The sequence below is a fragment of the Chelmon rostratus genome, chromosome 22 (genome assembly GCF_017976325.1).
Source record: "Chelmon rostratus isolate fCheRos1 chromosome 22, fCheRos1.pri, whole genome shotgun sequence".
In the NCBI taxonomy this organism is placed as follows: Eukaryota; Metazoa; Chordata; class Actinopteri; order Chaetodontiformes; family Chaetodontidae; genus Chelmon; species Chelmon rostratus.
Window position 1 is genome coordinate 16,704,160 of NC_055679.1, and position 16,305 is coordinate 16,720,464.

The following is a 16,305-nucleotide window of genomic DNA, read 5'->3' on the forward strand; positions in this document are numbered from 1 at the left end:
TCTGTGATGTGAGTGTAAACGCCTCCTCCCTCTTGATTGTGTTGTTTTCTGCCCGACATGAAAAGTTGGTAATTGAACACCGCCCTCTACAGGACAACAGCAGCTATTAACACTAAGAGTTTAATAGAACTTTTTCCCATTTTACAAAACTGCAATACCAAACCATAATAGAAATAGAACACACCCACAAACACAAAATAAAACAACAAAAAGAAAACAAGTAAACTTAAAGATTTAGCCATATAAACTATCATGTGTACAGTTCACATATATGAAGAGTTAAAGCTTTGGGGTTTGAGTACTGAATGTTTTTATGTACTGCTGTATTTCTAATCTAAAATGTGTTTTTGTGAACTTGAAGTTTTGGTAAGATGATAATGTGAGAGACAAGATTTTGTTTGAATGCGTGTGCGTGCAGTAAATCACCGCTAGATGTCACTATTTCGGTCCCATTAAGACAAAGCGACAGTGCCAATCCAACTTTATTAAATTCCAGTTGTTACGTAGGTTTTAATATAAATATATAAGCCATACTCTTTCACAGAAAAATATGTAATAACACATCTGAACACCAATAACGCTGGAAGAACCGTTCTTTAATTTGCAGAATAGATAGTTCTGTCTTTACTGAGCTTCCGTAGTTTCTACCGTCACGTGCTTTTGTTTACTAGGAAGGAGCGCGTGCGTTAAATGCGTTAGCAATTATACAGCTATTTAGCCATAAATATACAACTGTTTACGCTTTAAAGTAATTCTGCACAGATATATTTTACAAGGCAGTTAGGTAACCAGGATGTCATCATATGTCAAGCTGTTTAGAAGAGCCTAACGTTCATTTGAGCCCCTTAGCCTTTGAGAGCTAACATTAGCTTAGCAAACTATCTTAGCTTATGGTAAAAGTAGCTGGAGCAAGTGTTTAGTGCTAGTTAGCGGTTATGAAATACAGCTAACGTTAGTCGCTATGCGGTCCTTAAACTACGTTCAACGTGTCAGTTTGGATTTTACAGGAACTTTGTTTCCTCACGCTATCTGTCTGGGAGACGCAGACAACGACTCGGTAACGTTAATTAAGCTAAATCACCCTTTTAATTTCAGTTTATCTGTTCACAGCTCATGAATTATATTGCAGAACGTTAGACGCAGAACTTTATTAAGATTTCTTCTGAATTTATTCACTTGTGAGCGTCGAGCAACGTAAACCAACGAACCTGGAAAAAGATGTAGAATGAGTACAGACTTGAAAGTGTTTAATATGCTTCAAAACATGCATGTACCTCTGCTGTGATATCTCAACACTGCCAGACTTTTGAATGCATTCTACATTCAAGGTGGACTTTTCTCTGCAGAAACTCAGTCTGGTTAAGGTTAATTTTTAGTGTGCATGGAGTCTATTCTTAATACTCTCCTTTTGTTTTTAGCATCAGGACTTTAAATCACTATTAAAATGACTTATTTTTCTCACTGGTGAGATAGTGGGGGTTGCAAAACCAAAAACAGTTGTTGCATATTATAGCAAAGTCAATGTCCATCTGTCTCCATCTGCTGTAGTTGAACGAGCTGGTCGTGGGGGACACCAGTGGAAAGCTGCTTGTGTACAAGAATGATGACTCCAAACCCTGGATCACAAGAACCTGTGTGGGCATGGTCAGTCCAGAAACCAGAAACCTGAGGGAGTGAATTTAACTTCTAGAGTGAATGTGTTTCTGTCTCACTCATTCACTGTGTCTTGCTTTGTCAGCTGACGTGTGTTGCGGTTGGCGACGTCTGCAACAAAGGAAAGGTAAGAAGTAAAATGATGAATCATGGGCGGCAGTGTATCATTAATATTTTGGTGGTGACGTTTCCAACATCGTGTGTGTCTTGTGTTTTTTCCTGTTTGACAGAACTTCGTGGTAGCTGTCGGTGCAGAGGGCTGGTTTCACCTCTTCGACCTGACAGCTGCCACTGCGAATAAAGCAGATTCATCCAGTCAGCATGAATTCATGTCCTTTGATGACCAGAAGCCCCTCTTCACCCAGCATATTCCTGCCAACACCAAAGTCCTCCTCATTAGTGATATCGGTAAATCCTGGCTCTGCTTTCGGATATATCTTACATACATACTTGTGCTTTTGAATTTGACAGCTTGTGCCTCTACTGTAGATGGCGATGGCCGCAGTGAGCTGGTGGTGGGCTACACAGACCGAGTGGTGCGAGCTTTCCGTTGGGAGGAGCCGTCCGACAATTCAGACCTGGGATCCGGACAGCTGGTCCTGCTGAAGAAATGGCTTCTGGAGGGGCAGGTACACCCGACTTCAGCAACTGTTGGCACTTGTATTATATAAGCAGGAAGTCCTTCACAAAAGAAATCAGGTTGTGGCAGTTTTAAAACTGACAACCTTGGATTCTACATCTTTAAGCTATTATATAGTATAAAATATTTTGTTTTACACAAGAGTTTGGTCTCATGTAAAGCATAACAGCCGGACTCTTATTCTATTCCATTAATATCTTAAAAATGATTTAATCTATATTGTAAAGCTGTCCTGCACAGTTGCCATCATTAATTGTCTTTTCATGTGAAAGAAGAGATAAAATCCTCCTCTACGCTGGGATCAAAGCTGATTGTCTCATTAATGTAAACCTCAGAGTTTAATGATAATGTCTGTGGTGCAGGTGGATAGTTTGTCAGTGAACCCGGGTCCAGAGGGTTTACCCGAGCTGATGGTGTCTCAGCCAGGCTGCGGCTACGCTATCCTGCTGTGTTCCTGGACACAACAGGACTCCAGTGGCTCTGGAGAGGAGGCCCCTGCCACCCCTGGGAGGTAGACCCTGTTACAAACAAAAGATAAAGACCTGTAGAGATAAGAAACCGTGAGTGGTTATGTGGAATGTGCTTTGGTTTTTGCTCACAGTGAAGGACCTTCCAGAGATGTAGTTCTCCATCTGACCACCGGGCGGATACATAACAAGAATGTTTCCACTCATCTCATTGGCAGCATAAGCAAAGGTACCAAACAGAGTAAAGCATGTGCCACTTATTCCCTTGTGTTTTCCTTTGTACACACAACACATCATAAAAGTAAGTCACAAGTTATATCCTGTGGTTTTCAACAGGTTCAAAAGAGGAATCCTCTAAATGTGGCCTGTTCGCTCTCTGTACTTTAGATGGTGAGTCATGAATTTTAAACACATTTGAATTCATTTTAAATGTCCCGATCCTTAGTGATGCATAGCCTGTATTGATACAGCATCATTGTGTAACCATGGTAACATAAGTGTGAGTTACTTGTCAGCCTGTAAAGCCAGTGTTAACACAAACAGGACCACAACTAAATGCCATCTAAGCAGCCAACACGAGGTATTTGCACAGCAAGGTAAAAAGAGCCATATGTCTTGTGAGCCATACGTCAGTGGCTGTTAGCCAGTGTAGACAGTCCTCCTGGCAGCAGCAGATAGCTGGCAAACAGCTCTCAGAGCAGCTGGAGAGTTCATCAATATTTAAAGAAGAGAGGATCTAGTGGGATTATCATCACTGAAGGCTTCCGGCTGCCAACGTTTTACACTCACAATCTCCCTCCTGTTGACACCCCAATGTGCCAACATAGAGAAAAGAAATTACAATACTGTTAGAGGTTATTGAATTATATCCAAGAACCATTAAGGCTGCAGATATACTTGCTTTTAACTACACTAAAAAGCTTTATACTGCTTTTTAAATATGCTTTTGCTTGCACACGATGGCTGCCTGGTGTATCCTGCATCCATTTTTAAGGTGGTTGTGCACATCCTCAGAAGTTAATGCTATGCTTACGCAGGATGCAGTACTCACATGACTATTTGGGGCAGGGTGGGGGCGAAATGTGGGGATGGTTACGACTTCCTATTGCTAGAAAGCAGAGGATGATGGCTACTTGCTGTGGCAGACATTCGAAAATACTGGCGATGTTCATCATCATCTGTTTCTCGTGTTGGCAGAAGAAGAGAAACATACTCGCCATTGTCACAACGGGTTTGATTCAGGGCCTTTACGCACTGTCTATGATGCTGTGCTGTCACTTTTTCCTTAGGGATTTAACAAAATAGTAGCCTCTCCGAGTGTTGCCACGTTTATCATGTTTATTGTTTACATCATGCAAATCCAAAGGTTCTCTATGGTCTGAGTTATCTGCTGTGCCCTCTAGTGGTATCCTCCAGTAACACACATAGCACAGTCATGAAGACAAACGTGTCAGAGGAGCCGTCAAAAGCAAACTTCTCAGAACCAGTACTGCCTGAAAACTGCTTCTTTAGTATTGCTTGTGATTTGTTTATTTATTCGTTATTTCTAATAGCAGTAACATATCAGAACACATAGAGCTGCACTTTTGCCTTCAAATGCCACAGGTACCCTGAAGTTGATGGACAGCTCAGAGCAGCTGCTGTGGTCCGTCCAGGTGGATCATCAACTCTTTGCGCTGCAGAAGCTCGACGTTACTGTGAGTTTGTGTCTCTTTGTGGAGGGTTTAAATGAATGGAGGTTGTCAGATTTGATTAAACTTTGAATGCCTTGTTTTGTAATATTGTAAAAGCCAAAATAATCCAGCACCTTTCAAGTATGAGCATCTACCAAAAAGTAATGGCACAAAATAAACATGAGGCATTTTTGTAAAGTAAAATAAACTAAATGCAGGACAAATACAGCAGTGATGTAATATGCAGTGCAGTGTTTGCAGAACAAGATCAGACTTGCTCATCTGTTTTTTGGAATAAAAATAGTGATCGATTAAGCACCAAGTAATTTCAGTGTCATGTCCGTTTATTTTGAGTGTCATGGCGAGGATGTGTGTTTGCTTCCAGGGAGACGGCAGAGAGGAAGTGGTCGCGTGCGCCTGGGACGGTCAAACCTACATCATCGACCACAATCGGACAGTAGTGCGTTTCCAGTTCGATGAGAACGTCAACGCCTTCTGTGCGGGTGAGGGACCTCATGCGTGACCCCAAATGACATTTTCCTCTCTGTGGGTCATATTTCCAGTGACAGTGACAATACAAAGGTTCAAATGTTTTAACATCTTTGAGCTTTTTGGTTTTGATTCTTATAGCATCATTTTCAGCTGCAACAAGCAGCTGTTTTCAGCAAAAAGCTCTAAAATCCCACCACACACAACCTGCTGAGCTCCAGAGTTAAATGACAAGACTCTCACTCTCACATCTGTCAGTCAAATATGAAGCTACAGCCATTATCTTATCTTAACTTAGCTTAACTTTGCAGAAAGACTGGAAAAAGGGGGAAACAGCTAGCCTGGGTCAAAGTTAAAAAATACACCTACCAGTACTTCTGAAGGTCACTCATTAGCACATTGATCCATAACTGCTGTGTGTGTAATTAAGCTCAACATATCATCTTAAAAGCTGATGATTTGTCAACATTTTACTCGTAACTTGTTTCCTGAGGTGAAAAAAAATGGTCGAGAGCGAGGAAAACTGCAGCAGAGATTTCACCAAGTTTAAGGAGATTACTGCAAAATAGCCTCTAAAGTCATATCACTGTTATTCAGCTGTTTTTGTCAATCTTGTTGCTTCATCATGGCCCAGCAGCAAATGCTCCTGAGGCCCAGTAATTCTCCACGGTCCAGCAGATGGGAACCTGTGCTTTTGCTGGTGTGAGCAACAACATGGCTAGAATTGCCAACATCTCATGACACCAGTAGGTGTCAACGTTGAGCTTCGGGTTCACTCTGCCTCATCCTCGTCTGGCTGTCCTTTCAAACCTCTGCAGTGTTTGAACAAGCCTCAGTGTGTTTGAGGGAGCTAACATGACATGTGCAGTAGTAAATGGATTAGAGAGAGAGACAAGAGACTTTGTTTGATCTGCCTGATTCCACTGGGGATCGTTTCTTTGCACCCACAGAGTGTGTGTGTGTGTGTGTGTGTGTGTGTGTGTGTGTGTGTGTGTGTGTGTATGTGTGTGTGTGTGTGTGTGTGTCCACTCTACCCTCTGCCTGCTCTGTGTGGTCATTAAGGCAGATGGGTCTGGTTTGGCTCTGATACAGAGACTCATATTAGCAGCCAGGCAGCAGAGGTTTGCTGATGTCTTCATTGGGATTCATATAACACGCTACACCACAGCATACTGAGTGAAAACGGCCTGTGATATATGTTGTGTTTTGTGTGGTTGCAGGTCAGTATACATGTAAGGAAGGCAAGAACAGCCCCTGTCTGGTTTATGTGAGCTTCAGTCACAAAATCTACATCTACTGGAAGGTGGAGCTGGAGCGCATGGAGTCCACGAACCTGTTGCGGGTCCTGGAGGAGAAACCTGAGTTCAAGAGCCACCTGAAGGTGCTGGGAGTCGGTAAGTACACCAGTAACTCAGAGCAAGTAATTAAGATGCTGGCTCAGCTCAGATTAGAGCGTCGCTCATCGAATTCAAACCTGCATCTCCTCTGTTTGTTGTTGTAATTGGACGAGAGACCAACTGTGACTGTATTCAACTTGTCTGTTGTAAAACCCAGACTCCTGACCTGAATACTGATGAGGAGGGAGGAGAAAATGATCCCCACATGACAGGTTTTCACTGCTAACAAGATCCTGTTTGCTGGCACATTTAAAGGGCCTTAACTTGTACAAGCAGATTCTTTCTGAAGGGGCACGGATGAGTGATTTAAGAGAACAGGTTACTTTCTGTCCTGTTGCACGAGTTGTGTACAGATGGTCTGCCGAAGAATCAGAATGACTTCATCTGCAACTGAAGTAGTTGATTTTTTTTCTTTTGAGATTTTCTGAGCATATTTTAATGTGGTAACTTATTTACAGCCTCTGCAAGGCATAACTCTTAGAAAAGACTTTTTCTGTTGCGCCATCATCAGGTCAAAATTTAAATTTGTCCAATACTTTGATTTATGACCAAATACTAAACTATGATGGTGAACATCAGTAAGCTGAACATTAGTATGTAAGTATTGTCATTGTGCGCATGCTAGCAGGCTAATCTTAGCATTTGCAAATGCTAAGATAAGCTAACCCCGATTCCAAAAAAGATTGAGACAACAGTTCTCTGAAGTGTTCCTGAGTCCTTGTATTAATCTCCTTTACAATCATGTGTTCACAAAGTGTTGAACCTCGCTGCATCCTCACATGTGAACCACAGGATGCTCCTTTTATACCCAATCATGATACTATCACCTGTTACCAATCAACCTTCTTACCTGTGGAATGTTCCAAACAGGTGTTTTTGGAGCGTTCCACAACTCTAGCGGCATAAGGGGCATCAGTTATACTAATGATCTCAGTTCGGTGAATCAGACTTGGAACTCTCACTGAAAAAAGTAAAAGAGGTTCAGGATCAAAAGACCAAACTGTTGTTGCATGAGGATTTCAAATGAACTACATACACATCTAACCACATGTACAGGAGGAGGTCAGGGAGGAAACTCTTCCAGGAAGCTTCAGATCCCTTGTTTTCATTTCTGTACACAAATATATACCCTGTCAGCTAACTGGGCTGAGAAGACTGAAGTATTTTTAGGGAGGCTGTAATCCTCAAGCACACAGACCACAGAAGCTGAGGATACTGCTCTCTGACTCTTTTTCTTTCTCTTCATCCTTCTTATCCTCCTCTCTCTGTGGAAGATTTTGTCTCTGCCGTCTCCTGACAATCCTCCTGACAAACGCAACATTTTACTAAGTCAGTAACTCGGTTAATCATTAGAAATGCACACAATGGCTTCCTTTCCTTCGTTAGAACGTTAATCTCAGCGTCTGTCCTCGTGCGTTTTCAGCCTCACTGCATGTTCACATGTAAAGTGTTTTTGCAGGAGAGGATGAATCTGATTAAATTATGAGTTTGACCGTGCTTTTTGGTCTGCACGCATGACCAGCCAGTCAACCGCTTCATGTCAGGAAAACGCTGTGAAGTGAGTGGAAACTTACTCAGCGAGGAAGAACGATGATGACACACAAACACATAATTATCAGGACTCGCTGGAGCATTCTGATTGCAAATGAAAATGCAGATTCCTGCTGATTTTCTTTCTGAAGCCTGGTGGTGGTGTTAGTGTAGCTTCCTGCTGCCTGTGTTAATAATTCAACCTCTGGGCCTGTTGTGTTTCTTTTGACTGTGATTTTGCAGGCTTGTTACCTAACCCAGTGTGGAAAATGTCTGATGTAGCAGCCTAGGGACACGGAAAGAGAGAGGAGGAGAGAGGGATTGCAGTGGAAAAAAGAGAGGCGACTGTGGGAAAATGAAAGTGTGAAAGTGTGTCTGATATGTAGAGTGTGGAGGAGGGGACGGTTGGCTTTGTATGTTCACTATTTTTGTCCTCCTGAGAACGCACATGTCAAATCTCTGTCTGCCATTTAGGCAAACAAAGCAGCATCAAAAATAGCTTTTATTTGCAAACAAACTGCATATATGTAACCGTTGAATACTCCGAACACTTAAAATGAAAGCTGCCTCGCCCCGACCTCCTATAAATGTCAGCAGCAGCTCACAGGCTCTTCCCTGCTGTTCATTTACCTTAATAACTGCCCTTTACTCAAAGGGTGAGGATGAGGAGTCTGTCAGCTCTCCATCACAACGTGGGAAGCTTTCTAAATATTGACAGTTCCTCCTACGTGGCCGGCGGTTTTAGTTTGTCATTGAGGAGTTTGGCCGTCAGCTAGTTTTCCACCCGAGAGCGTAGCGAGCCGCAGGAGAAGCTGTAGTGTTGAGCGGCGCAAGGTAAGCAATATTTTGTTATGCAAGATGTCAAAGCAGAAATTAGCAGTGGAGACAGAAACGTTTGCATTAATTACTTTCGTAAACATAAAATCACAATGGAAAAGACTGCATTAAAAGATATATTAAATAAAAATACTATCAGTAAGTATTATCAGCTGCAGCTGCTTCACAGTAAACATTTCCAGTGATACAACAGGCCATAATGTTCATCTTGTTTGCTGCTCTCCAAAGTCAAATGGAACCTAAACATTGATAAGAGCTTAACAAAAATCAGATGAAAAGGATAAAACATGAAGGTGAGGTTGGAGGAATATTGATGTGAAGCAGCTCCAGCAGGTGTGAGCTTCATTACAACTCTTACAAGCTGTAAAACTGCTGATGGAGGCAGCTTCCTCTGTTCTCCTGCTGCCTGCGTATTAACAACACGGCTCTGCCTGCACATGTGTGTTCTACCAAAATCAGCATAATACAGCTACCAGCTAGGAACAGAAGTGCACTGAGTTCACATGTTAGTATAAGGAGAGCACTGACACACTTACATCTTAAATTTTCTTTATGTTAAAGGTCCGGTGTGTAGCATTCAGTGGCATCTAGTGATGAGGTTGATGATTGAGACCAGCTGAATACCCTCCGCCTCACCCTCATCTATGTTGGCCGCTACAAACGTGAAAATGCAAAATGGTCTGTTTGGTTTGTCCATTCTGAGCTACTGTAGTGATATGGTGGTACAAAATGGCAACGAATGTACGATGATCAGAAATTCTGAATATTATATTCCATTTCTGCCAGTAGATCCTCCTAAATCCTACACACTGGACCGTGTGTGTGTGTGCGTGCGTGCGTGTGTGTGCGTGTGTGTGTGTGCTAACATTCTCAAAATGAGAATGCTACCATGCTGCTGCTAACCAGGTATTATGATCATCTCAGTTTAGCCTGTTAGCATGCTAACGTTAGCACTAAATTAGCACAAAGGCTGATGGGAATCTCATTATTCATGCAGGTATTTGGTCCTAAATTAAAGTACTGGACAAAACACACCTTCGACCGAAAAGATCAGGGGATCAAGACTCCGTCTTGAGGAAAAAATCACAAAATTATCTCACAATCCATCCAATAGTTGTTGAGATATTTCGGTCTGAACCGGCATAGTAGACAGACAGGAAGAAGTTTTAACTGTAAAAGTCCTCATAATGTTCATGTGGTCACACGCTGAGTGTGTCCTATCACTGTTCATCGCCACCTTTGTGTTTTCTCTCCACAGATACTGAGGACCCAGCAGCAGTGAGAGCAGTGGTGGCAAATGTCCTCTACAAGGATTCACAGTGACACACATCAACACAGCATCTCTGCCCCCCCCCCCCCCCCTGACTGTAAATACTCTGTTAATAAACACTGAATGTCTGTCTCATGTGCTGCTGGTCTGGTTGTTTGTGTGCCCCGCAGATAGACTGTCAGGTTCAGGTTTCTGATCAGCTCACCCGTACACTGACGTACACTGCCTCTGTCACCGGTATTCTGTCTGCTCAGGTTGTTTTTCACAAGGCTGCGAGAGGATGAAAGCGTGAGGCACAACGCGGGGGAAATGCTATACTGTTTAACCTGCTGTTTTCACCGGTGAGTGTGTGAATTTGTGAGTGAGGGGGATCAGCGGGTGGCATTATGTCGCTGTCAGTCAGCGCCGACAAGCCGATGAAAAGGGCTCTCTGATTAAACACAGTTTTCTTTTCGTCCACTTTGCTCTCTTTTATCCACTGTATCATCTCAAAGACATAAAGAGCTGCAGATATTACATAATAACACGCGTTACATAATGAGCTGTACGTAGCAGCAAGGCGGCGGTGTTGTTTGTCGGCCGAGCAGCTCGGCGCCTGCAGGGCGTGACGATTGGAAGCGTTGAGGGAATCACCCACTGTTCCCAGTGGGAGGATCCTATAACCACCTATGTACACTGCCTCTCTCTTTCTCATGCATTATCAATGAGTTGTGTGTGTGTGTTTGTGCACCTCAGGCTAAACGCAGGCTCAGGTGTCTTGATAGGCCACAGCCTCTCGTCTCTCCTGCGTTCCTGCCCTTTAGAGGCCTGCTGGGGGGGGGGCGGCGGCGTCCCCTATGGGATCACGTCCCTGCTCGCAGAGCTTCACTCATCAAGGTGTTTGGTCATGCTTTGTTTGCCTTGGCTTGTTTTTGTCACACTTAAAGGTAAAGCCATGCTAATCACAATTTAATCGTTAAGTAACAGATATCTGTATTTAAGTGGCTAACAGTACTGCTTATGCACTCATGAACATTACACTCATACATGATTGTTGAGCTCTGCAACTGCTATAACCGCCTCCCTTCTTCTGGTTTCAGTCCTTCTACCACATGTTGGAGCATTTTATAACATTAGTTAAAATCTCTGAATTATATCGATGTGCTGCAGTTGAGAGTGGGTGCAAACTAGTAATGAAACAAACAAATAAGACCAATTAGTTATATAAGTGTTGGTTAAATGGTTGTCAAGCTAGACAGTTCCAGGACCAATATGTGTTGTATGAAAGGAATATTATCTTAAAAATGTTTAAAAAAATCCAGTAATTCAGTTTAATCTAGCTAGAGCTGGATTGATTAGTGACTTTCTCATAAACATACTAATCATTAGCTGATTTTCTCTGTTTTGTATTGTAAGCTGAATATTTGGGGGTTTTGACTGTTTGTTAGGCAAAACTAGACATTTGAAGATGTTAACTTGAGCTTTAGGATATTTTACAGGTGAAACCGGTATAATAGAGCAGAGTGCTGTTCAGAGCTCAGGGTGCAGCTACATATCAGCAGGCTGTTCCAGCTAGAAGGAAGGGTGGATGCTGTGTCTTAGACAGGAAACATCAACCTCCACAACTAAAAATTCCTTCTGTTGATCCTCATTTCTGATTGGTTTCATTGCTCCACTTCACCTCATCACTACTTCATGATGAAGAGCAAGTGTCCCGTGTGTTTTGTAGGTTATAATATTATATAATGTGCGACAGCAATATGTTCTCCTCACAAACGTTCGAGTGTGTTTGTGTGAAACACTCATTTGCATTGGCGGATGACTCGTGAGATGTTAACCTTGTTACTTACTGGTGTTATCGCAAAATCAACACATGCACTGTTCAGCTGCAGTTTGTCCTTATAAGTGGTGAACATTCCTGTTCGGTGAGCTCAGACTGTGTTTGTGACCATTAATGGTCAGGCAGGAGGAGGCCGATGCGTCGTGTTGTTGTTCTTATGGATCCTGTCCGTTACGCAGGGATTTGGCTCTGTTAGTTTGTTCTGTTTAAATCAACCATACGTCTCCTGATTCCGCTCTGATTTCCCAGAGATCACATCGGGCCGTTCAGTATGCAGCGTGTTCGGCGTTTCCAGTCATGAATCCTGTGTGACTGTGACTTTTGCCCCGATAGTTTCCCCGAGCAGGCAGGCTGGACATAAAACAAGTCTGAGACGCCGACCCCGGGACATGACCACATGGGGCTAACGGCCCTGTCGTGATCTCCCTGACCTCGTGTGTGTATGGATTTGTCTGCAGCTATTTTAGCCACATCATTTCATGTATTGAGTATAACCAAAAGTCAAATTGCCCTTTTTTAGCAGCGTTATTGCCATCTGGCAGTTGGCCTTCAGGGGAAATTGCCTCCAGAGAGCTGGTTGTTATACAGCGTGGATCCATGAAGCATTTTTGTATTCACTGAAGTTAAAAGGTTGTCACAGCACCAGAGCGTATTTCAAGTAGAAAAATGGCACACAGCCTCTTTTACTGCAGCTTCTACTCTTGGTTACCATTTCAATGACTTATGGAGTAAATGTTAAAGTATAGATTTCCGAAATAACTGTTATTGCTTTTTGAAACTGCAGATATGAGATAACTGTGAGAGGCTGCCTGCATGTAAAGTTTCAACGCTTTGTCACCAGCAGGAATAGATTTCACTTGTTTCTTGTAGAACAGAGGTTGAATCATCCTGTTTTGATGTATTTATTTTATTTAAAATTGTTGTGTTGTTTTTCATTGTACTTATTTTTTCATTTAATTTCTATTTTTATTTTGCAAGATCCACATTTTTCCTCGTAATCTGCTCTATGTGTTTCATTTCCTGTTTGCTGTTGGAAAGACTGCAGCCATGCTAGTGGCTTTGACACAGTGGTGCTTTGAGCTAAATGGAAAAGGTATATGTTCATCATCCTAGTTTAGCGTGCTAGCATGATAACATTTGCCAGTTAGCACAAAACACAAAGTACAGCTCAGACTTATCAGAATGTCAGTTTTGCAGCTATTTGGTTATGATCCAAAATGTACCTGATGATGGCGCTAGATGATAAGTATGAATGTCAAATTTAATGTCCAACCATCCAAAAGCTGTCAAGACATTTCACTCTAACCCACAAATGTCAACCTAATAGTGGCACTGCAAGAAAAGTCAGAAGGATCTACAAAGCCTGTAGGATTCATCATCTGAGGATCGTGAACGTGTGAACACATTCTCACGACGGTCCGTCTGAACATGACTGGCTTTGCCATCCCTGTGGCCGGGCCGCCAGTGTGGCTGAAGTTATTGTCAGAGATCAATGTCATTTACATTTGGGTATGAGTTTGTGTATGGAGGCCGCAAGCCAACAGAGAGCATGTACCAAGACTTTAATGTCTATAAAAGACCACTGCCATGAGACATTTCAGTGAGTAATGAACCCGTCACGAGGCCCCCGTCTATAGAACCTGACAGCATGCAGCCACACTCCCTTCAGGCTGCTCTCCACGTGTTCTCAGAAGAGATGCAGCAGCCTTGGTATCAGATTCAAAGACAATATTAAGCAGCCTAACGTTTCCTGTCTAAGCAGGGCCTCATCGGACACACCGCCCACTGTGGCAACATGATTTCTGTATGAATAAAAAGCAAATTCATGACGTTAAGTTTAGGCTCTATGAAAAACCTATAATGAACTGAATAGAGAAGGGATAATCCAACTTTAAAGGGGCTTTGTAAACTTCTTTTCCAAAGTCTAGAAAGAAAAGTAGCTGCTCAAAGTGAAGAAAATCTCCCGCTGAACTGAAGTCGTACTGACAGCTCACGCCTTCCTTAAGCACAACCTGCAGTGTCACATTTGGGTTGTTCTCCTGTAACAGCAAACTTTATCTTCGTTCACGTAGCACTCATCACTGAGTATTTTCAGGCTGCAGCTACAGCTGAAACAATCGAGTGATTATGTGATCCGGAGAAAACTATTTTGATAATAGATTCATTATTAAATCATTTGTTTAAGTAAAAAAGCCAAACTCTGATTTCAGCCTCTAATTTTTATGATTTCCTGCTTTTCTCTGTTTTACGTCACTGTAAGCTAATTAGATTTGCTTTTGAGCGGTTTGTCATACATATCTATTTAAACATGTCTGTGGTATTTTTCAGTTTTCTGACACTGACAGATTAATTGATAGTAGAGTGTCAGTAGAGCTCATGATGATGTCTTTAGATTGTTTGATTTGTTCGATCTCCAATCCCAAAACCAAATATTTCCCTTTCAAAACGGTATTAACCTGAGAACATTTTTCCATGATAAATGATGCGAACAATTAATATACTGTTAAATCTGTTGTTGGTTATATTTCTCTCAACACTAATTAATCAATTAACGCTAAAGCGTTAAAGTCTAAATAACATTAAAATGTAAATGTGGCATCATATTAAAGATCTTGACAAAGTATCTGCAGATTTCACACAATCCTTTTCTCACTAATGAGAACGGTGTGTGGATTCTGTTAAATCTACAGTAAGTCTGTGCTGCACAGCAAGCTAGTGTAGCTGAGGGGACATAGGGTACATATATGTATATGTAGTAGTAATATTTTGTAGGCATTAAGCAGTTTGTTATATTTTTTTAAAGAAATAAATGGATTTAAACATGTTTATAGTCCCAAAACGTAGGTATCAAAACTATTTATTTAAACCAGGCATCTCAAACCGGTTCCATAAAGGGCCGCGTAGCTGCAGGTTTTCATTCCAACCCAGGAGGAGCACATCAGGCCAACCAATCAACATCAAGGGATCACTTAGTTATTAGCTGAAGACTGAGATCAGCTGATTAATTGATTCCAGCCTGGTGTGTTCCTCCTTGGTTGGAATGAAAACTTGCAGCCACGCGGCCCTTTATGGAACCGGTTTGAGATGCCTGATTTAAACTATACAACCTTACGAGCACAATGAGCGCTGCACATATTGTGTTTGTGATAAATAAACCTCCAGTGAGGCAATAAATCTGCGGATCTAAAGTTCAGCAGCTCTTCTCACGCCTGCCACTTTTGCAACAGCTTAGTTATCAATCAGTCAAGATTTTTTTTAACCCATTGTCTTGTCTGATCGTCCCATATACCTGAATATGCTGAATATGATTTCAGAGAAATATACACAGCTATTGTGTTTGATCGCACGGTCCAACCAGGCTACTGGTTAGTGATTCATTCACTCTCAGAGACACTATTCATTTACACGTCTCAGCCGCCTTGAATACAATGATGATGAATCACAAATGGCAGGGACGGCTTGAATGCATGAGGATAATTACGTGCGGGCCTTGAAAGACGGTGAATCAGGGATTTTAGTTTAAACTCATTGTCAGACCCCATAAGGCTGCAGGAAGAGAAATGACAAGAACACCTGAAGCTCGTATTATTCAGCTTGTTGTGGAAAGTAACAAGCACTTACTCAAGAGCTGCAGCTACTTTATACTTCGACTTCACTGCATTTCAGAGGAAATATTTAAATATTGACATCTGAACTACTAAGTAACGGTTAGAAGAAATCCACGCAGCCTTGTGGGTTTGAACAGCGTTTTTCTCTTAAAATCCAGCATGTTGTTGACTCGTCCATCAGCTCCGACCTCCTCCTTTTGCAGACTTTGTGGCTCTATAATAACTCCTGCTACTATTATTCCGGTCAAGAGGTATAATTACCACAGTGACTAGAGGGTTTTGCCACTTAAACGTAGAATTAACATTTGCTGAAATGTCCGATGCTTGCAGATCGTCTCATTTAAATTGAGGCCCAAAGAGGTAAAATCCAATATATCACAAGAAAGCAGACATTAGAGAAAAGCCAGAAAAATGAATACAGTATTTTTCTCTTTTCAACCTCTTTACCCCTTACATCCCTCTACTTGAGCTTTCTCCCAGTGCCCAAGCTTGGGCCTGGTGGCACTGTGGGAGGTGGGTGCGGATGTGATCCTGACTGACAGACAGCTTCCAAAGGGGCGGGGGCTTTGACACAAGCACCATCACGTTCCAATCATGTTCCATCACCAGCTCCAAGCCGCTGAGGGAACTGACACCACTGATTAACGGCAACCAATTTCTCTTGTGTCAGGCTTAATTCAGAGGCGTTTCATCATCCTCTCATGCTCGATGGAGGATAGCTGCAGGATGAACAGCACAACAGGCCGTTTTAATAACCAGTGGTTTTAACTCAGCAGATGCACGGAGGATTTCAATCTGACTGGCTACTTTATTATACAGAGAAGTCTGCAAGTGTTTGGTTTTGATTGTATGGATGCAGCTCAAAAATCCTCGCCAGTGTTTTGATCAGCGGAACTGTACGCCTCAGATGTGACTGGCTAAT

The 16,305-nt window shown here is 42.2% G+C and overlaps 1 protein-coding gene across 1 annotated transcript; it reads left to right on the forward strand.

Annotated features, from left to right (window-relative positions):
- Window positions 1–673: 673 nt before the first annotated feature.
- itfg2 (integrin alpha FG-GAP repeat containing 2) lies at window positions 674–10,086 on the forward strand. Its single transcript, XM_041964331.1, has 12 exons — window positions 674–1,057; window positions 1,549–1,644; window positions 1,739–1,780; window positions 1,884–2,061; window positions 2,143–2,282; window positions 2,656–2,804; window positions 2,895–2,989; window positions 3,097–3,150; window positions 4,366–4,457; window positions 4,819–4,936; window positions 6,143–6,316; window positions 9,945–10,086. Exons 1-12 carry the CDS (start codon window positions 962–964, stop codon window positions 10,007–10,009), a joined length of 1,299 nt encoding a protein of 432 aa, XP_041820265.1. The 5' UTR covers window positions 674–961; the 3' UTR covers window positions 10,010–10,086.
- The last annotated feature ends 6,219 nt before the right edge of the window (window positions 10,087–16,305 follow it).